The 23,387-nt window shown below is 40.7% G+C and overlaps 1 protein-coding gene across 1 annotated transcript in view; it reads left to right on the top strand.

The window, feature by feature from the left end:
• Positions 1–23,387, top strand: part of LOC117509661 (rho guanine nucleotide exchange factor 17-like) — a 139,728-nt gene that overhangs the window by 86,925 nt on the left and 29,416 nt on the right. The window contains 2 exon segments of the mRNA XM_034169405.1: positions 11,235–11,312; positions 21,132–21,314. Of these exon segments, the coding sequence (XP_034025296.1) occupies positions 11,235–11,312; positions 21,132–21,314 (261 nt within the window).

Genomic DNA, 23,387 nt, shown 5'->3' with positions numbered 1-23,387 from the left:
GGCATTAGGGTTGTGCAATATGATCTAATATTAATATCACATTCGATTTGCTTTTTTTGAATAGTTGTGACATCATATCACTGTATTACTGATTTTGCACAATTATATATTACCCCTTTATATAACAGCTGAGTGGATCCTTGTCATTTGATTGGTGCTTTGTATGTCACATGACATGGATTAATTCATCCCATTTGTGTTGGGTTGCATTTAGAGTGTAACTTGGTTCCATTTAGAGTGCAAATTTGGTTCCATACGTTTGGTACCATTGCAATCTGCATACGCGTGTGCATGGTCTCGTGCATGTGTGCACACGTACTCGTGCACACATGTACGCGCACATATGATCGCGCACATCCTCATGCTCATGTACGTGCGCCCACATGTGCTCGTGCACACACATGCACGCGCACCCACACATGTGCGTGCACGCACACACACAGCACACGCACGCACGCACACACGCAGACACAAAACAAATCCACTGTGCTGTCTGGAGGCTGTTGGCAGGAATTTGGAATGAAAAGCTGGACTAATTTCTGGTGTGATTTTTTTTTTTTTTTTTTTTTTTTTCTTTTTTTTCGCTGCACTGAGGATGTACAGTCGTTTTTTTTGGTAGTACATGCACGCACAAGCGCCGACCAGGTTGCATGTGTGTGCAGGCGTGCGGGACAAATTGTCTCCCGAGACAATTTGCTTGAGCTAACTGATGCTGCTAATTCTTGTAAGACACACAAAACAAATCCACTACCATTCAAATCAGCTTCACCTCATTGAATGGTATGTTCCAGCTTTCACCTCATGAAATATTCGTGCCATTGAACTCATAAACATGATTTGAATATTAGTAATTATCTCATTGCGTGAGTTTCCAGTTTCACATCTGCTCCTTCAAAGTGAAAATCTGGATATAAAGCTTCATGAAGCAAAGCTTGTTAGTTTTACATTTAACAAATCCATGGCTGTTTAACACTGGTTAAGGCTTAAACGAGTGTGCACGCAGGACATAGGACTGCTGGTTCACACAACAGAATCACATTTTAGACCATATGCATGACTGTAAGAAATTATGTCTTTATGTGAAAATTACTTTATAAGCAGCTGCAACAAAACTGTTTAATAGCAGGCATTTTGACTTATTGTTGACTTATTGTTGACTTATTGTTATGCTGAGTGCAGTATCCACAGACCACCTCCCTCTTTGGCTTTTATCAGAGCTGCTCCAAAATTATTATTGATTTCCAAATTAATCAATATTTGCCATTCTAATCCAATTACATTTGTTCCTCAAATTTGATCAATTGTGTGAGATTTCCAACCATAAAATATAGCATTGATGGTGGCAAAATATTCAACCGTTTCGCATTTGATGTATTACCCCGCACCTTGACCGCGTTGCCAGGCAGATGTCAATAATGATGTCATCACACACAAGGGGGTTATTCCCTAATTATTTAGTTTTTGTTTTTACTGTTGCCTTGCAGCGAGAAGGTCCCAGGTTCCTCTGTCTCTGTGGAGATTCCATGTGCTTCTCATGTTTGCGTCTGTTCCTTCAGGGGCTCCAGCCTCTTCCCACTTCCAAAGACATACAGGTTTGGTGAATTGGTGACTCTTAATAGACTTTGGGGATGAGTGAGAGTGAATGAGTTCCTCCGTCTCTGTGCTGGCCCTGCGATAGACTGGTGGCCTGTCATGGGGTGTACTCACCTATGGCTGGTGGGATAGGGTCGAGTCCCCGTGATCCTTGGTTAGAGAAAGTGTGTTTTCAAAAAAAAAATTGAATGAATGCGTAAAATTGGTACATACTACACAATGTGTCATGGTGCATTCCATACTGTAGATCATGGTAGTGTAACAAACACTACAGTCATGTCAAAAACACTATGGTACCATTACTACAGTACTGTTACTACTATGGTGCTCTGATAAAAAATTTCTTGAGCTCTGGCAAAAGGTTGGCTTTAGCTCATGGAAAAGTATGATGTCGCATTTTTTAATGTCTGCCTTTAGCACCAGAAGGCACTGACAGTGTGTAACACTGATGAAGGATATTATCCGTGACAACCTGAAGGTATTTACGATTTTTTATATATATATATATATATATATATATATATATATATACACACACACACACCAAATAATTGCACACAGGGTACAAATGCATCACTCGGTACTCACCTACATTATACTGACATTCTAATAGACTCTTGGCACTGAGAGTTCTGCCTGTATTATTAAGTTATATTATGTAGTGAATGTTTTATTCCACAGAATAATGTTGTTTTTTCCAGGCAGACTGTTCAAGTTGGCTCAGAGGTGACTGAAGAGGCCTTGACTTGAGCTCGAGCATGGGCTTTTCTGTTCGCTTTGCCTCTCCTGACACCATCTAGCTTCTCAGCTGGAGTTACTATGGCAACTGTTAGCAAAACGAAGTAACATTCCTATCATTATTTCATCATGTTCTTGTGTGTGTGATACGATGAACAGAACAGGACTACAGAACATTCTTGTTTGGGGAAGAACAATCAGTCAAGGAACGCATTTTATGTCCAGACTGTGTCTTTTTTTGTCTTAACCACTTCTAAATTCAATTTTAAAAACATAATATGTAAGAACCAGCTGTTTTTGAATGCTCTGTTCATTATTTCAATATAGGCACACTTATACACGTGTATATCCTGAACCTACCTGTCAGGTTTTGCATACACAGAACAAACTGAGGAACAATACAGTAAGTGCACTATTTGGAATGGGAAGTTCTCAATAATCCGCTTCAATAGTAGGAGTTTGTACAAGAATTTTGGGAGTATTGAAGACTATTTAAAACAATTCTGCCAACCTTTTAGTATAATTGCTATAACGGAAACTTGGCATGCTGGCGTTGACGATTCAAATTATGAATTTAATCATCTGAATAGATATAACATAGGAGGTGGATTTGCATTGTATGTTGATAAAAGGCTTAAATACAAAATCAATGATCAAGTGACAATGGACGTAGAAAATCTTTTGTAATGTATCACAATTGAAATATGTTTGTGAATTGGTAAAAATATAATTATTAGTTGTATTTATAGAGCTCCTGATTCAAAAATTTAAGAATTTCAAAATTGGATTGAGAAATATTTTTGACATATGGGTAATATGCGAGTATTTGTCTGTGGAGATTTAAATATTGATCTTTTAAATCCGCATCAACATAAAGTGACAGATGATTGAATTAAGACCTTGTACAGCTTAAATTTATGTCCAAAAATTACTAGGCCTTCAAGAATAACTTCTCAGTCAGCTACCCTTATTGATAATATACTTACAAATGATACCAATACCAAAACAGCAAGTGGTTTATTGATCAGTGATATCAGTGACCACTTACCAATTTTTATAGTAACGGAGCTGAATTTCAATACCAAATGGAAGGAGAAAATACAATATCTAAAATGTTTGCAATCTGAAGAAGCTATTACTGCCCAAAAAAATGATTTATGTCTGCAGGATTGGAATTCCATTTATACGAAGAACGATGCCAATTTAGCATATGTCAAATTTGAAAATATATTTCTTGATATATATAACAAATATATATACGAGGTCTATTAGAAAAGTATCGAACCTTATTTTTTTCAAAAACCATATGGATTTGAATCACGTGTGATTGCATCAGCCAAGCTTGAACCTTCGTGCGCATGCGTGAGTTTTTTCACGCCTGTCGGTTGCGTCATTTGCCTGTGAGCAGGCTTTGAGTGAGCACTGGTCCACCCCTCTCGTCGTTAAGGAAATGGCGGAATGATTTGGAGCTTTGCTGCATCAATTTTTTCCTGAAACTGTGAGAGACCTCCAGGTGGACACCATTCGGAAAATTAATATGGCTTTCAGGGACAATTTTATGGGGATTACACAGATTAAGCAGTGCTCCAGCCGGTTTAAAGACCGCCCACAGCGTCTGAGAGCGCGGTGTGCTCCGAGCGCCGATCGACAGGCTGACACCCCGCTGAAACAACCAGATCATTTCCAACTTGAAGGCTTTGTTGATCCGGGATGTCGTCTGACTTTCACAAAAAGGCAGAAGGCGTGGACATCAGCACTTTTTCAGCACATTCCACTGTTACAGGAGTTTTGGCGCAGGACAAAACCACCTCCGTGTTGGTCTCTCAGGACGGCTTTCAGGTGGCTTTCAGATGGCTTCCGGTTGCTTTTCAGCCGTGTGAATATCCGAGAAATTGAGCATGAGCTGGACATGCCCCAACATGTCCTGTGAGGCTTCATCACAGCGTTGCTTTGTGCCATGCGGCTCCGCCGCGACGCATGGGATTCCTCCGCATGTCTGTCTTAATGTGCCGAAAAAGTGCTGATGTCCACGTCTTCCGCAATTCCTGCGCTAGTCAGACGACATACCGGATCAAGACAGCGTCCAGTTTAGAAGTGAACGGCACATTCCACTGTTACAGGAGTTTTTGTCATGTAAAGAGAAGCGGAGGAATCCCGTGCGTCGCGGCAGAGCCGCATGGCGCAAAGCAACGCCGTGTTGAAGCCTCACAGGACATGTTGGGGCATGTCCAGCTCATGCTCAATTTCTCGGATATTCACACAACTGAAAAGCAACCGGAAGCCGTCTGAAAGCCACCTGAAAGCCGTCCTGAGAGACCAACACGGAGGTGGTTTTGTCCCGCGCCATGAGCGGCACGGTGGCGCATTCATCCGCTTCTTTTTCCATGAAAAAACTCCTGTAACAGTGGAATGTGCCGAAAAAGTGCTGATGTCCACGCCTTCTGCCTTTTTGTGAAAGTCAGACGACGTCCCGGATCAACAAAGCCTTCAAGTTGGAAATGATCTGGATGTTTCAGCGGGGTGTCAGCCTGTCAATCGGCGCTCGGAGCGCGCCGCGCTCTCAGACGCTGTGGGTGGTCTTTAAACCGGCTGGAGCACTCCTTAATCTGTGTAATCCCCATAAAATCGTCCCTGAAAGCCATATTAATTTTCCGAATGGTGTCCACCTGGAGGTCTCTCATAGTTTCAGGAAAAAATTGATGCAGCAAAGCTCCAAATCATTCCGCCATTTCCTTAACGACGAGAGGGCTGGACCAGTGCTCACTCAAAGCCTGCTCACAGGCGAATGACGCAACCGACAGGTGTGAAAAAACTCACGCATGCGCACGAAGGTTCAAGCTTGGCTGATGCAATCACACGTGATTCAAATCCATATGGTTTTTGAAAAAAATAAAAAGGTCCGATACTTTTCTAACAGACCTCGTGTATATATGTATGTATATACGTATTTATATTTGTATGTATATACGTATGTATGTATATACGTATGTATATACGTATGTATGTATATACGTATGTATATACGTATGTATGTATATACGTATGTATGTATATACGTATGTATATACGTATGTATATACGTATGTATGTATATACGTATGTATATACGTATGTATATACGTATGTATGTATATACGTATGTATATACGTATGTATATACGTATGTATGTATATACGTATGTATGTATATACGTATGTATATACGTATGTATGTATATACGTATGTATATACGTATGTATGTATATACGTATGTATATACGTATGTATGTATGTACGTATGTACGTATGTATATACATATGTATGTATGTACGTATGTATATACATATGTATGTATGTACGTATGTATATACATATGTATGTATGTACGTATGTATATACATATGTATGTATATACGTATGTATGTACGTATGTATATACATATGTATGTATGTACGTATGTATGTACGTATGTATGTATGTACGTATGTATGTACGTATGTATATACGTATGTATGTATATACGTATGTATGTACGTATGTATATACGTATGTATGTACGTATGTATATACGTACGTATGTATATACATATGTATGTATGTACGTATGTATATACATATGTATGTATGTACGTATGTATATACATATGTATGTATATACGTGTATGTATGTACGTATGTATATACGTATGTATGTACGTATGTATGTACGTATGTATATACGTATGTATGTACGTGTATGTACGTATGTATGTACGTATGTATGTACGTATGTATGTACGTATGTATGTATGTATGTATATACGTATGTATGTATGTATGTATATACGTATGTATATATGTATGTATATGTATATATGTATGTATATACGTATGTATGTATATATGTATGTATATACGTGTATACATGTCTATATATATGTATATACGTGTACCATGATATAATATGTTGTATACGTGGATACATGTATATATCATGTTTATGTGTATACGTGGTATATGCTGTATCTACGTAGTATGGGTATAGTGTTAGAGGTATGTATGTGTATACGTGTATATATGTATGTATGTGTATACGTGTATATATGTATATATGTATGTATGTATGTGTATGTATGTGTATGTATGTGTATATATGTATGTGTATGTATGTGTGTATATGTGTATGTATGTGTATATATATGTATGTATGTGTGTATATATGTAAGGAATAATTTACCAGAGGAACTTAAGCGATGTCCAGATATCAACCGGTTCAAATATTTATACAAAGCAATGGTATTTTCTAGATATGTATTAGATAAATGTGGTTGAGTGCTGTTATACTGGAACCTTTTTTTGTGTGTGTGTTTTAGTTTGTTTTGGGTGCTGTCTGGAGAAATATTTGACTTCTTTTATCTGTAGCTATATGCTGCTGTTGTTCAGATTGTGTTTGGACATAAAAGTCTATGATCAGGCATATATGCCTGGTTTGATTTGACTTTATACAGGGGTGTAGGCGTTGATAAACATTGCTTCTGCCTACGCCTTTAGGCACCATGTATTTTGTTTATTTTCTTATATTTCTTTTCACCTTTGACTTTTCTGTTATGAGTTTGGTTGTTTGTATACGAGTGAATTGTGTTATGTATGGGTGTCCAATAAATTCAAATTCAAAATTCAAATAATGATCAATATGTACACAAATGGGCAGCACGGTGGCTTAGTGGTTAGCACTGTTGCCTCACAGCAATTAGGTCGTGGGTTCAATTCCCGTGGCCTTTCTGTGTGGAGTTTGCATGTTCTCCGTGTTTGCGTGTTTCCTCCGGGTGCTCCGGTTTCCTCCCACATCCAAAGACATGCTGGTTAGGTGGATTGGAATCTTTAAAATTGTCTGTAGATGTGTGTGTGGGTGTGTCTGTGTTTGTTTGTTTGTGGCCCTGCGACAGACTGGCGTCCTGTTCTGGGTGTACCCCGCCTGGTGCTCTATGGCTGCTGGGATATAGGCTCCAGCCCCCCGTGAACCTTAAATGGACTGAGCGGTAGAAGATGGATGAATGAATGTACACAAATGCTTAAATGAAGAAATTAAATTAAACAGTAGTTTTCTGTACAGAAATATCTATGGAAAATTCTTTTAATAGTCTAATTTGTGCATTTACTATGGCTTAACCTCTTGCTCCTCCATCTCGAGGTGATACTTGTTACCTTCTCATGATGGGTCAATTTTACATTTTACATTAGTGTGTGATCTCCAACCGGAACACACTTATGATTTTGGGGTTTACAAGTGTTATTGGCTGATTAATTTTATTTTAAAATACTATGTTACCTGTCAAATTTAGCACAACTAAATTTAGTTAAGCTTTTTGGTCTGCTAATGTTTTTTAAAGATGGCTGAAAAGCTCATTTTAAAAAGCAAAAAAAAAAAAAAAAGGTTCACTATTAGCTGATTACCTAATTAGCTGATGTGTGTCCACCACTGGCTTGGTATCACACAAATGATTACAATTAAGTAATCACAAGTGACAAAATATGCATTTGTCAATTTGATCATTTGAATTCAATTTTAATGTGATCAAGTCCTTCATGCAGAGATTGCTGTTTTTGTCAGTGCTGTGTTTGGTGTTTACAGGAGTATTGCACTCACGCCGCAGTTTCAGGAGGTGGTCTGTAGTCCACCTCTTGAAATTGCTAGTAGATGCTGTTAATTGACATCTGGAATAGTCCACAACAAATTGTGGCGCCAAATTTGCATAATCCATAGGTGTGCAAGAGTGAAATTTCTAAATGTCACAGATGGCTAGGGTGTGATTTTGAAAAGTTTTTGCAAGTATGCTGTAAACTACATTGTGTGAATAGATACATGGATGAATGAGCCCACCCCCTCCAGTTTAATAATATAACTACAGCAGTAGCTCTGTTGTGAAAGGCATAAATCATCTACTAATTCTGTGTTTACACATAACGACGACAAGTCACGAATGCCACGAAGTACACATTCTTGGCTGCTGATCACGAATGTGATGATTCGGGGCAGAGGCATCAGGTGTCCTCAGGAACTGCTGCAACCTGTTACCACATGTTATGATTAATGGCACGTGTTGCTGGAGAATTATCAGGAACCATTACGCACGGTCAGGAATAGTGTTCCGTGTTGTTGCGCGCTGTTGCGCGTAACAGCGCATCGTTAAGTTCTGTCACGTTGTGAATGAGGTGAATTGTCTCCACACACACACCCATATTCATCCAACCGAATTCAGATCACTCCAGTTTTTCAGAAGAACTTTGTGACTGCAGGCGTAGTTGGGCTCTGTGCCATGGAGTGGCGCAGAGAGGAGGATTAGGAGGAGGACAGAGCCAGATGTTTGGCTTCATGCAGCTCTCATCTCGCCCATTTTTCCAAACATCAGGCACATGCAGCAGGTGGAACACCTGCAGGAGCGCGCTGAAGAACACTGAAATTAGACTTTTAGCCGACTTGGTGTCAGCAATCAAACTGAATGCGATGCAGACTGGTTTAATTGTGCACGCGCTTCTCCCTCCGCTGGACTGGAGGAGGTGCAGAGATGTCTGGCTGCACGTGAGTCTCCTCTCGCTCCTCTGGTTGCTCAAACTCATTCTCCCACTCATCGGTTACAACAGCAGGTGGAACACCTGCAGGAGCATCCTGAGGAGGTTCAGCAGGGACTGTGGAATGACATTTGGAGCCGAGTTTAATTGTGTGCACGTGACAGAAAACTGATTCGTCGTGGTGTGCAGTGAAATGTGACACCGCGTTACAAGTCATGTCAAAACTTGACAGTTTCCGTGTCACTTCGTAATAACGCGTGACAGTTTGGGCTCCAAGAACCATCACAGGAACCACTACGAAATTGCCACGTTCTATTAAGGATCAATACTCATCAAGATGGATCAATACGGTTAGTTGCGACCTCCACGACGTGAGACGAAATGAGGGTGGTGTATGACATTCGTGGAAGATTTTTTGACAGGCAAAAACGTGCTCCATGAATATCAAGAACATCACGCACCAACACGCACTATTAAGAAACCTATTCAGATGCATTAAGTCACATTAAGAATGTCAGGAATGTGTCACGAATGACAGAAAAATTATATACGTAACGCGTCTTGTTTATGTGTAAACACACCTTAATATAAGCAGCGGGTTGATCATCGTTACGTTGTCGGGGTGGTGTCCCGCAGCAGCCTGTACACAAGGTTCTTGAAATAGAGCAATATTTCCACCTGGTGGACATTTGCTATTATTGCAGTTTCCCCCAAATGCTCCAGTGGTCACACTTCCAGACAACCCTGCAGAAAGGATTTGTGAATGTTGCTTCTTTCTTTTCTCTCTGTTTTTCTCGGAGTGTAGTTTTGAACTGACAGGCATCTTGAATGAGCTTGTTTTTCATTTTCTTTAATTTCCCAAGTCTAGCTCTGGTAGCCACCAAGTCCGCCACTAATTGTTTGAATTCATGGCCCGCAGCAACGACACACAAACACACCAACACAACTGCCCTGTATATCAACACAGAACAGAGGCTACAAAGACAGCAAGTGAGACCATGCCAGGCAAGCATTACTACACTCTTGCAGTTCAACCCACCGAACCTGAGGCCACCATAAGCAATCCCCAGCTGGGAGCCAATCATGCATGTCCAGCACAGACAACCTGGATGACTGCGTCTCTTCCCTTCCAACCGACCCCCTAGTTATACCCCCACCCACATCTGGAAAGCTGTGTAGGTGTTGGACCAATTTTTCAATTTCAATTTCAATTCAATTTTCAATTTATTTTCCTTTATATAGCGCCAAATCACAACACAGCTGCCTCAAGGCGCTTCACACAGGACCAGTGCCCAGCAAACACCCCGACCTCCACCCTGTCATGTCTTGTTGTGTTTGTAATTGATGTCACAAATTCTCCTGTAGTGTCTTGCTCACAAACTCGCATACTTCCACACACCTGCTTTTACCCTCTGGTGGTACCCCACACTGCTTATGGGGTCCCTTCAGATACCAATCACCAAACATGATCTTTCTCAAACTTATTATTGCAGTTATTTATAGGCCACGGTGGTACTGGCAGGGGGATCGGTGAGTCTGAATGACAGCGAGAGAGGCAGAGACCATGTGGCGTAAAGAACAGAGATTTGCCTGTGGTTGTGTGTGACATTTGTAGGGCATACTTTGCACCACGATGTATGTGGTCCCTGTGGTTCCGAGATCGTTATACTCCCCATGTTATCCTCTTTTTGTCATATTCAGAGCTAAAGGAGGTACCACTTCTAGTGTTTGATTTGTCACCGCTGTGTGATTCACTTGGAGCCGTTGGTGGAGTCATTGCTGGGCTGGATTTTTGAGTCATACAGTGCTCGTGTGGATGTACCGACCTCAGTGACCTCTGGTTCCCTTCATGTCCGTGTGTGTGCTTGTTAGTGATGACTCTGCAAAGCTTGACCTACTGTATCTGTACAGTCCTTATATTCTGTTTTTGCAAACTTTTCCGTAAATCACTTAAGTGTACTTCCAGTAAGACTTAATGTTTTGTCAACAACACACAAATTCCGCGACTGGTTCCCTCACATTTTATGCTGTGGTGTAGTTAGTGGGGTGTTTTGTTTAATATAGGCTTCGGGACATTGCAAGGCTTTGCATTTTATTTGAGACTGGCTCCACGCTTGTTTGCTTGTTTGTTTTGTTTTTACATATTGGAGAGTTGTATGCTGTTTATGGAGGGTTAGGTCAGCAACAGGAAAATAATTTTACACAGCAGAAGAGTTACACAGTTGACTGTGCCTGTCGATGTTGTGCATGTTCTGCATCTGCACATAAGTGCAGGTTTCACATTTTATTATAATTTTCTTGTAGATGCTTTATGTTCTATTGCATCAGTATCTAGGCAAGATAACCTTCTTTATCTTCTCATGTGTTCACAGGACATGAGGAAACATGTGATGATGACCCTCCTGGACACAGAGCAGTCTTACGTGGAGTCACTGCGCACGCTTATCCAGGTAATAAATGTTTAGAGTGATGGCCAAGTGGTTAGTGCACTTGGTTTCAGTGCGGAAGGTTCCTGGTTCAAACCCCAGCCCTGCCACATTTTTCCATGTAATGTGGAGTTGCGTCAGGAAGGACAGCCGGTGTCCAACTTGTGCCAGTTCAGTATACAGATCCACCTCGGGTTTGCTGTGGCGACCCCAAGTGCAAACAAGGGAGCAGCTGAAGGGACTTATTAAATACATTTTTAGTGACGTTGCCAGAGGTGTACACACTTGTGATCACCTTGGCCTCAATGTAACTATGTTTGTTTGTCCACTCAAGTCCACTGACTTTGAAGAGCCCTGGTACACCCTGGACAGGCCACCAGGCTATCACAGGGCCAACACATTCTTCCTTGACACTTGCACGAATTTGATCTGTGCACTGGTGCGCAATCTGCTGTGCCAGAGAGTAAACTCGTTGTAAACTGTGCGCGGCTGTGTGCAAGTCCGCAAAGAAAATTTTGAAATGTTTAAAATCTCTGGCACACATTAATTTTGTGAACTGCACATGAACATTGTGCAAACAATTAAAAAACACTGAGTGTCGGTGCGTCAGCGCACCGCACCACAGTGCAGTTCAACTGAACGATTATGAAGAGATGTTAAATCTATCATAAACATAATTTTACAGATACTCATAAGAAGGAATGGAAATGCAACTGTTTTACCAATCCATTACAATATAAATATTATATATAATTACCCTTTTTACAATTCCAAATACGTTCTCCACCTCATGGAGTGCACGAGGGAAAGAGAGAGAGAAAAGCTGCAGCTGTAGAAAATTTCTCTGTAATTCCGGAAGCGATTAGAGGTGGTTTCATCAGTCAAACTCTGAGAGCAAATGATTAATCCGCTATGAAATAATTAGTTTATATAATGCAGCATCCAGCAGCAAAAAGTGCAGCATCCAATGGGACACTCTGGGTGGCATCGGCATGACGAAATGCACGGCAGTGCAGGGGCTAAATGTGTGCAAGTGTCAAGGCACCTATAGACAAACATATTAACACTCTCACTCACACTAAAGTCAGTCAATTTAAAGATTCCAATTCACCTAATTTGCATGTCTTTGGAAGTTGGAGGAAACCAGAGCACATGGAGGGAAACCACACAAACGCGGCTGAGAACGTGTAAACGCCACACTGAAAAGAAACCTCATTGGTGTACAGTTAATTTTCATACTGGTTGTTTCAGAGTACTTTTGAGCAGTTTTGTACTTTGTGCAAGTTCTACTCTGTTGGCATTAGAATGTTGGTGGAAAGTTTTTCTCTGTGTACATACATACAGCTGAGGACATGGTCAACAACAAATGAAGAGGTGTTACATAATCCACTTATTGTCATTCATCCTGCCCGACTAATCTGCAAACCTCATCACGTCTCACTGACATCAGCATTATTCACCCACGCAAACTCTGTCTGTCTTCTCCCGTCCATGACACTTGTAAAAACTGTTTCTAACCTTTACAATAAATCTATCAAACAAACACAGTTATACTTTTTCTGCATTGTTCTGGAAACTGTCATATTTTCTGTGTGGGGAAGCCATGTGTGTGTTTGCATTATTTTGCTCTGCTTCTCCACCTGTGTGTGTTTCATTGCATTTATGGCCATGAATTGAACAGTTCCTGGCTCTGTTCCCATGGTGATACAGGGAAAATAAGTGTTACCACGGTGACTCTACTGAAATTGCAGTTCACAAAAGCAGAGTGCGACTTCACGACGATCGAGGCTCATTCATACTTGTGAAATGCGCATGTGATATAATGGCAATTCTGTGTTCCTTCTAAGCGATTAACACAAGCAGAACCCGCCTGCATGTTATGATGTGTGCATTTTGCATGTGCATCCTGTGGCAACTAATGGCACAAACTAATGAGCTAATTCATGTCATTGCACCAGGCACAAAACTGCTTCTTTTAGTCATTAAACGGATGATCATATGTGAGGCAAATGTGCAATGTAATTAAATTTTTGAAAATTCGGCGCATGATTGATCTATTTATAAAACAAAGGTTGCATTAACAATCAGAAGGTACAAAGTAATTAATGATATTGTAAATTCTGCAAAACATAAGTAAAGTGCTTCTTTCAGATGCTGAATAGATGATCATATTTGAGGTAAATGTTTGAAAACTCTTCTCTAAGGATAATAGGCTTACTGGGTAGTTTGTCTTAACTACTACTAATTCTTCTTTTTCGTCTTCCTAACACTAAGTGCCGTTCTTGTCTCACACAGTCCAAACAAGTGTTGTTACAAGTTATATAAAAAGTGTTTCAGTTTGAAAAATCTTCTTCTTCATGAGTGTGAATTGGTATAGAGGAGCAGCATGTCACATGTAGAATGTTCTTTGTAAAATTCAGTATATATATATATATATATATATATATATATAATTTGTCTCAATTAATACCTATATGAATTTTTGATATGAAAAGCAATTTGCCAGAGGTTCACTTCAGTGCATCACACTGCACAGCATTGTGCATATAATTACATAGACAGCTCACTCTTTTGATAGAACAGAATCAGCAGCAAAATATAATGATGAAACAGTAGATAATAAATCTAATACAGTGAGGAAAATAAGTATTTGAACACCCTGTGATTTTGCAAGTTCTCCCACTTAGAAATCATGGAGGGGTCTAAAATTTTCATCTCGTAGGTGCATGTCCACTGTGAGAGACATAATCTAAAAAAAAAAAAATCTGGAAATCACAATGTATGATTTTTGTAATAATTTATTTGTATGTTACTGCTGCAAATAAGTATTTGAACACCTACCAACCAGCAAGAATTCTGGCTCTCACAGACCTGTTAATTTTTCTTTAAGAAGCCCTCTTATCTTGCACTCTTTACCTGTATTAATTGCACCTGTTTGAACTTGTTACCTGTATAAAAGACACCTGTTCACACACTCAATCAATCACACTCCAACCTGTCCACCACAGCCAAGACCAAAGAGCTGTCTAAGGACATGAGGGACAAAACTGTAGACCTGCACAAGGCTGGGATGGACTACAGGACAACAGGCAAGCAGCTTGGTAGAAGACAACAACTGTTATGATTATTTATTAGAAAGTGGAAGAAACACAAGATGACTGTCAATCTCCCTCGGTCTGGGATTCCATGCAAGATCTCACTTTGTGGGGTAAGGATGATTCTGAGAAAGCTCAGAACTACACAGGAGGACCTGGTCAATGACCTGAAGAGAGCTGGGACCATAGTCACAAAGGTTACATTAGTAACACATGATGCTGTCATGGTTTAAAATCCTGCAGGGCAGCAAGGTCCCCCTGCTCAAGCCAGCACATGTCCAGGCGCCACCATTGCCCGATGTGTCGCTCTGCTTGAGCCGTGTTCACACTGGACGCCACGCAATGCCACAAATTTATCATTTGCTGCAGGAGCTGCGTCTGGATGATGGCCACTTTCAGCAGTACTTCTGCCTCATTTGAGGACCTCCTGTCCCATTTGCGCGCACATGTGAACAATGAAAAAAAAACTGGCTGCTGCTGCAGTTCCTTGCTCTCCTCTCCAACTCTGTCATAATTGTGTTATAAACCAGTCCCCATTTGTTTTATTATACATCTGTGTAGTTAATAAAATTATCTTCACGGACGATTCATTCCTGCGAGCGAACATGTGAACAAAAAAAAAAAAACTGGCTGCTACTGCAGTTCATCGCTCTCCTCTCCTCTCCAACGCTGTCATAATTGTGTTAAATAAATAAAGGACAAAAGGGACATAAGTCCTGCTCACAGGGTGATTGCCAGAGACAGGACATGTCCATATCAAGTATAAACTCCAGACATCTCCACGTCACTACATATCCAGTCCCTGATTGGTCATTGCAGCGCGACAAGATTAAAAAGTTCAGATTATTCAACTTGGGGAAGAGGGCGATGCGACGCAATCACTCAAAATGGCTTTATTCGCGTCCATCGCGTTGCATTATGTGGCTTGGACTTTTGTGGCGCCACAACACGTCCTTCCATAGGGATTACATGGCAACCTCTCGCCACCATCACTCGCGTGCCGTCCAGTGTGAACGCGGCATTAGGTTAAAAGCATACAGACTTGAGCACGCACACATACACACACACACACACACACACACACACACACACACACACACACACACACACACACACACATGGTCAGCCTAATATATGTATTAGATCACGACCTGCCCTGCTATGCACAGCCACAGTAAATATGGAATTGACACAAACTTGCTTTGGTGACTGGGGGTACCAAGGGGGAGATCACTGGGGTTGAAAGTGTACACACCTGAACACACACACACACACACACACACATACACACACATAGTCAGCATTATATATTAGGTCACGACCCGCTCACTGGAGCCCTTATTTTTGCAGTTCACATGGTACTCAGGTCAGATAGCAAGCATTACACTTTACTTACTACTGGCTAGGGTGCACTTTAATTACAATCTGAACGGGCCAGCTCGTGCCACGTGCGAGTTAAGGTGCACATTTTTTCAGTTAAAATGTACCTGCTGTGTTCAGCATGCCAGAGCATTGCAGTGATATGACATGCTATCACCTTTTATCATCATTCACTTGAGTCTCATGAATGTCGCAAATTGCTATATGAAAATTAATGACAACATACACACAGTGCAATGGAGCTTACTATACCCTAACTAAAGTGACATCAAATATACAATGACATGGCTAAAATTCTTCTCTATTACCTGTGCGTCGAACGGGTGACTCAGCTAGTAAAACAATAAAACTGGTGAAATCACATGAAGCCAAGTCAACTCTGGGAACATGCATGGTACCGCATGTCGCTGCATCCACCACACAACAGAACTGGCTTTAGTCCTGTATGAAGGTAATCACCCAGATAAAAAACTGATCCATCCCCACCTATCAAAAGTAACAGTCTGTGTGCTGCAGCCAGGTGAAACGGGGTGAAATGCCCCCTTGTATTTTCTGTTTACTAGGATCCTTAACACTGAGACACTGGCGTGCTGGATCACGACCAAAGAAACCTGCCACATATCCAAAATGTCATAGCCAGCACTCCATCACCATGCCAGTGACACTCCTTATCTGAGTCTCATCTGAGTTGCAGAAAAATCAGTTGTTGTAAACTTCTAGATATCTCTATTTTATATATTATATTTGTCTACACTGATATGAGAGGATGCCAGTGTATCGATGCTTCTTACTCTGATCGGTTTCTGTGTAAAGCAGCCTTGGGTTCCTTGAGAAGTGCTATAGAAATCTAAGATAATAATAATCTCCTGGCTAGATGGCTTAGAACCCTCATGGATGGCTGGAGAGAAGAGAACATGTCCTCATTTGTACAGTGCCTCCAGAAAGTATACACAGCGCTTCACTTTTTCCACATTTTGTTATGTTACACCCTTTCCCCAGATTTGTGTCTCGAGGCAATCCAGTCTCGGAGGTCTACAGACAATTTCTTTGACTTCATCCTTGGTTTGTGCTCTGAAATGCACTGTCAACTGTGGGACCTTATGTGTAGACAGGTGTGTGCCTTTCCAAATCATGTCCAATCAAATGAATTTACCCCAGATGGACTCCAGTTAAGCTGTAGGAACATCTCAAGGATGATCAGTGAAAACAGGATGCACCTGAGCTCAATTGAGTTTCATGGAAAAGGCTGTGAATACTTATGTACATGTAATTTCTTAGTTTGTTTTTTAAATAAACTTACAAAAACTTTTTTTACATTGTCATTATGGGATATTGTGTGTAGAATTTTGAGGAAAAAAAAACATTTCATCCATTTTGAAATAAGGCAAAATGGATGAAATCAAAATATAGAAACAAAATACAGAAAAAGTGAAGTGCTGTGAATATTTTCTGGATGTGCTGTATATATAACAACATTGTGGAATTGCTGTCAGAAATTATTGTGCACTTGTAAAATTGAAACAAATTGTTATGACTGTCGGAATAATGCTTAGCAACAAAATTGTTTTGTAATTACACTTTTGTAGCTCTGCTGTCCAGTTGTGTAATAAAAAGGGACAAACGTACTTGTCTTTCTCCTTAACACACTGTTCCTTCTTTCTCCTAACAAATTGCAGTCACATGTCCAAAGCAGATTAAAGCACGGTCTTCCCTTCCTAAGGTACAAAAATGCTCATCATGTTGCTCCTACAGTTAGCTTTAGTTCCAGGTCAACAACTTAGGTAAATTGAAAGTTTTTTGTGCAGTACTTGGAATTTCTATGCAGTATTTTGAGTTTCAAGACCAAATATTGAAGTAGAATGAATAAGTGGGAATGTAAAAAAACAAAGTAAATAGACTTTGATAGCATTTTTCCATCTGAATCAGAAGTCCAACGAGCTCTGCAGTGAAGCCTGTTATTCACCAATTCACACTGATGTCATGGTGCTGCCATGTAATGCACTTAACTGCACACCGAGAGCAACTGGAGGATCAAGAACTTTGTCCAAAGACCTGTGATGTTCTGGTTTGGTGAGGCGAAGGTTTGAGCTGAGGGTCCTCTGGTTTCAAGCCCAACCACTAGTCCAGTGGTGTCCAAAGTCTTCCAGAAAGGGCCAAGAGGATGCAGGTTTTCTTTGAAGCCACGGACTCCAGCAGGTGATTTCACTGATTAATGTCACTTTGAGCAGATGGGATGAGTTCATCAGTGAAATCACCTGGTAGAGTCAGTGGCTGCAAAGAAAACCTGCACGCTCTCTGCCCTTTCTGGAATACTTTCAACACCACTGTACTTGACCAACAACTTCTTGTTTCCTTTTTAAGCTCTAAAGCTACACTACGTAAACCATTTGACGTGATATAATGAATTAATTTATTTGCATGCATAATCCAAATGAGGTCTGTAAACTCATTTTTTTTCACCTAGTTAAATCAACTCAATCAATCAACTTTTTTCTTATATAGCGCCAAATCACAACAAACAGTTGCCCCAAGGCGCTCGAGGGATGAGGGATATCTAAACAAATATTTGCATTATTATGATTTAGGTGAATCTTTTTCCCAGAAGATGGTTCCCCTTGCTGAGTGTAAGTGTGGCTTCACAACCAAGAAGTTGACCACTGATCCCATTCCAGCTCTGCAAGTGTTAAGTGAACGCAAGCACAAATATTGGCAGTGTTTCTTTGCAGCCCAAATTGACATTTCCAAAGAGTTTGACTTGATTGAAAGATTCCCAGTAATTCTTCTGCCTGTGTTGATGACCTCAGCAACTGTAGAAAGGTCCACCTGCCAGATAGATTGCTACCCACAACCTTAATTAGGTCTGTAATGTGGTGGGCATAGGGGACATCCAACAGCAGCACATTCTTCCAGACCTCAGTGTTTTTGCTTCCATTTGAGGGTTGTTTTTTTGATTGTTTTGGGTGGGGTTTTTTGTTGTTTTTTGTAATTGTTTAATAAGACTACTTTAGTTTAATAGTTCAATAATAAAGCAAAATATTCATGATTGTTATAAGAGAAATAAATAAATATGAGTGTGGACTAAAGAGATGAACAAGTAAAATATCACTTTGATTGTGGATTTTTGAGGATTTTTGACAGTAACTTTAAAACCAAATCACACTGTAATTAAAGACTAGTAGACACGTGCCTCACGATTCATTATCTACAATTAATTTGGATTGCAGCTGTTGTGATAGATAGGAATCTATTTTTGTGAGTGGTTAAAATATATGGGAAATTGTGGAGTCTTTATCAAGGCACACCCAACACCTGCCACTGACCAGTGAGGGTGCTGCTGTGGAGAGAGTGAGCAGCACCAAATTGCTGGGGGTGCACATCAGTGAGGACCTGTCCTGGACCACCAACACTGCATCACTGGCAAAGAAGGCCCAGCGGTGTCTCTACTTCCTGCACAAACTCAAGGGGGCAATTGCTCCACCAACCATCATGAGCACTTTCTACCGTGGCACCATTGAGAGCATCCTTTCCAGCTGCATCACTGTGTGGGACGGAAGCTGCACTGACTACAACAGGAAAGCCCTGCAGCGCATAGTGAATGCAGCTGGAAGAATCATTGGTGCCTCACTCCCCTCTCTGCAAGACATATACACCACCCACCTCACCTGCAAAGCAACCACAATTGTGGGCGATGGAAGCCATCCCGCACACAACCTGTTCAGCACTCTGCCCTCCAGGAAGAGGTACAGGAGACTCCGATCCTGCACCACCAGACTCACAAAGAGCTTCATCCACCAGGCTGTGAGATTATTGAACTCTATACACACGAGTATATATAAAATAGCTGTTGCCCATGACCAGTCTCCTGCACTGTTTCACTATATCACCACCACACCACTTGCACAGTGTCTCAACAAAAATCTGCTGCTGCTACAAATACTGAATGGTTTGCACTACTGCACTTTCCACTTTTACTATTACCTCAGACACTACATTGTAAATACTAAATACTTGTCCTTATTGTCAAAATGTCTTGTCCTGTCATCACCGAGGGAAGGTGATAAACGAAATTTTGATTCCTTGTATGTCTAGTACATGTGAAGAATTGACAATAAAGCCGACTTTGACTTTGAAGTCCTGGTCTGCTGGAATCCAGAATAGAGGGTGACACGGGAGTAGATTTTCACTCCTGTCCCATCCCACTACCACAGAAAAAAAAAAAAAATCTTGTCCCATCCCAATCCACAGTAAAAAAAAAAAAAAAATTCTTCTCCCATCCCGCTCCCATTCAAAATGACTCCCGCTGCTTTACCGCTCCCATTTTTTCTTCGTCTTGTTTGTCTTTAGACAATACACTGAATTTGATTTGATCTTCTCCCCATTCTTTTTTAGATTGCTTTGTGTTCTGCAGTTTTATTTCAAAAGATTCGGCAACAGGAACAGTTCATCAGTGGTAATATAGGAAGGTATTTATTGCCTTAGTCCAAACAAAAAGCTTTCACTAAAGGGTACAAAACATAAATAATACATGGCCTGTGGTCCTTGTAGTTTTTCTATGGAGGACCAGCTGCTAAGTCCCTGTTTCTAGCTCTTTTGGAGGTCAGTTACAATAAAATAAATAAATAATAATTAAGCAATTTTGTTGGCCAGACGAGACTTGACGCCCAATGGTGGTTTGCGTTTGATGAATGAAGAGATGTTTAGCTGATTCTTTCAGGAATTTGTCTTGCAACTGGGCCTCTTGAGACCACTTGTCCCTGACTCACTGGTGTACTTGACTAATACTGAACACATGTTGCAAGCAGCACACAGCGTGTTCACACAGTGTCACACTCGACTCTCTTAGAGTTCAGTAATATTTGCAACTTCCCTGCCAGTTCTGTGAACTGTAAGTCGTTATTTCTGACTTTGCGTTGCAAATCAATTTTACCACATCAGTTTCTCCGCTGGTGTCCTTCCATTGCTGCTGCTCGTTGAATTCCAGCGATATTCTGGCTGATTATTCTGGGCCGTGTAGTTCTTTTGACTTGTGTTACTGTGTAGGCTTATTGGGGGAAAAAACCTACAAATGGCGGCACTGTTTTTTTGTTTTCTTCCAGTTGGTTGGTTCCCGCTCCTGTCTGCTCCCGCTAACTTTTTAAGTCCTGTACCGTTCCAATCACGTGATTAATAGTAAAGTTGACTCCCATCCTGCAGGAATCCCATGACCCGTAGGTTTCTCGAGAAAATGTCAGCCTCTAATCCAAACCCACCTTCAACCCCAAAAATAGCCTTTCGGCCACATTGTCTTTGATTGCTGAATGACATTTATAGTCAGTCTTGAAGTTCTAATCGATTAACATTATTTGCTTTACTAACTGATTCACTTTAGGGCTACATGCGTCCTCTCAAACAGCCAGAAGGCAGCACCATAGTTGACCCGCAGCTGGTGGACGAGATGTTCTACCAGATCCCAGAAATCTTGGAGCATCACGAGCACTTCCTGGAGCAAGTTGCCTGCTGCCTCAGTCAATGGCACGACAGGCAAACCGTTGGACACCTCCTCATCCAATCAGTGAGTAGAAGTGATTTTCTGAAGTCTTCACATGTTTTGTCCAAACCTGACACTCAGTTGACAAGAGAGTCCTCCCATTTAAAACGCTGGATGAGGGAATGTTTGAGATTGTGCTGCAGAAGTGTAGCATTATTAGCTGCTGTAGGTGGAGTGTGGGCTGTGGGTCTGAGATAATTAACCTGCTAACAGGCACTTATGCTGTCAGCACAACAGTAAGACTGCAGTGAGAAAAAGACCAAATTCTAAAATACTTATTCTAAGTGCAGAATGTCTTGAATTCATCAGACCTAAAAACGATGTACAAGAGAAGTGAGCTGCACTTCGAATTAATCACATCTGCACAATTAACCATCTTACAGTAAAAAGCCACCTGGCAATACGTGAAGGCTTTTGGCTTGTGGCCAGACAAGAAACATTACTAAAGCGCCCTTGAGCAAAGTCCTTAATCTCAAAGTTGTTCCTGTTGTGGACTTGGGTGCCTTGCATGGCACCCTGTCAGTGTGTGTGTGTGGGTGTGTGAATTTTGGGCATCATTGTAAAGCGCTGCAGAAATACAGTCCATTTATCATTTATTTAATGCAGCGTACTTTAGCAGCTTATTTACTTCTATTATTCCTGAAAATAGTCTCCAGCTGTAAGCATGTATTTGACACCCAGAAGCTGCAGTTCATAAACAATGGCAGTTTTGTTCAGCTCTTGGAGAATTATAGCATTTATATATTTCTTTTCAGATGAAGTGAGCGAGTGAATACAGTGTTTATTGTTTAAGATATGTTAGAAAATATTTTTGTTTATGATTATACAACTGCAGTGCAGCAGTGATGTAATTTGCACAGATATATCATGGTGCTGTGACAGTTTAATACAAGTATGTAGAGCTATGCAAATTATTTCTTACCCCCGAGCAGATAATTACATAATTTTTCATTTTTATTTAATCAAATCAAGCATTTTTTTAAATAATGTTAGTAATTTTGGTTTTACTTTTTACTAGTTTTCTCTTTCATCTCAAATGAAAACACATTTCTGTAAAATTATGTAAATTTAATTTAAACATAAAGAAAAAAGACTGCCTTGCTGTTTTCAGTGATATTTAGGGACTTGGAAATGGCTATGTGTCATTATCTGACTTGTCCAAAACCAGTTGGTTGTAAAGGTTTTATCATTATTATTATTATTATTATTATTATTGTACTATGCAGTGTTTGTACTTATACAGTCATTTGTTTGGGCTGTACATTTTTATTTAATGTAGATCATGTTGACGTTTAGATTTGCAATAAAACTTGCATATAATGAACTCAGCTGGACCAGCAAATTATATTTGAAATCCGTTATATGTGTATAAAACGTACTAAATCCATTATACGTATACGAGGTCTGTTAGAAAAGTATCGGACCTTTGGCTGGGAAAAAAAACTGGCATACCTGGAGCGTTGGAAACCTAATCACCCTCAAAGTAGTCTCCTTGGGACTCCACACACTTCTCCCAGTGGTGCCACCACTGTTGGAAGCATTCCGAAAAAGCCTCTTTTGAAATGGAGTTTAGCTCCACTGTCGTTGCAGCCATAATGTCCTCTCTTGTCTCAGCTCTCATTCCTTTCAATGGCATCTTGAGTTTGGGGAACAGCCGGAAGTCGCAAGGGGCCATATCAGGAGAGTAAAGCCCCGTTTACACACAGACGGTAAGAGCTACCGGAAGCGTCCCGGAAGAGTTTTTGTTTTGTTAACGCCAGCACTAGGGGGCGTGGCTTAGTTCCTGCTTTACCGGGAATCAAAAAAAATTATTCAACATGTCGAATAATTCCGGGAGTGCTCCCGGAGACCTCCCGTGATGACGAACAACGGCGTTTGATACTTTTTAATCCTGCTGCTTCCTGTAGTGCCGCAGTTCTCGTCGCGCCGCAATGACCAATCAGGGACTGAATATGTAGTGACGTGGAGAAGTCTGGAGTTTGAAGATGTGAACATGTCCTGTATCTGGTAGCAGCCTGTGAGCAGGACTTATGTCTCTTTTGTCCTTTATTTTACAATCATGACAGAGTTTTTGGAGCGAGCAGCAGCACCACAGCA

This window comes from Thalassophryne amazonica, chromosome 4 (assembly GCF_902500255.1).
Source record: "Thalassophryne amazonica chromosome 4, fThaAma1.1, whole genome shotgun sequence".
Taxonomy (NCBI): domain Eukaryota; kingdom Metazoa; phylum Chordata; class Actinopteri; order Batrachoidiformes; family Batrachoididae; genus Thalassophryne; species Thalassophryne amazonica.
Note: the sequence above shows the minus strand (reverse complement) of the source record. Positions and strands in the feature narration are given on the sequence as shown.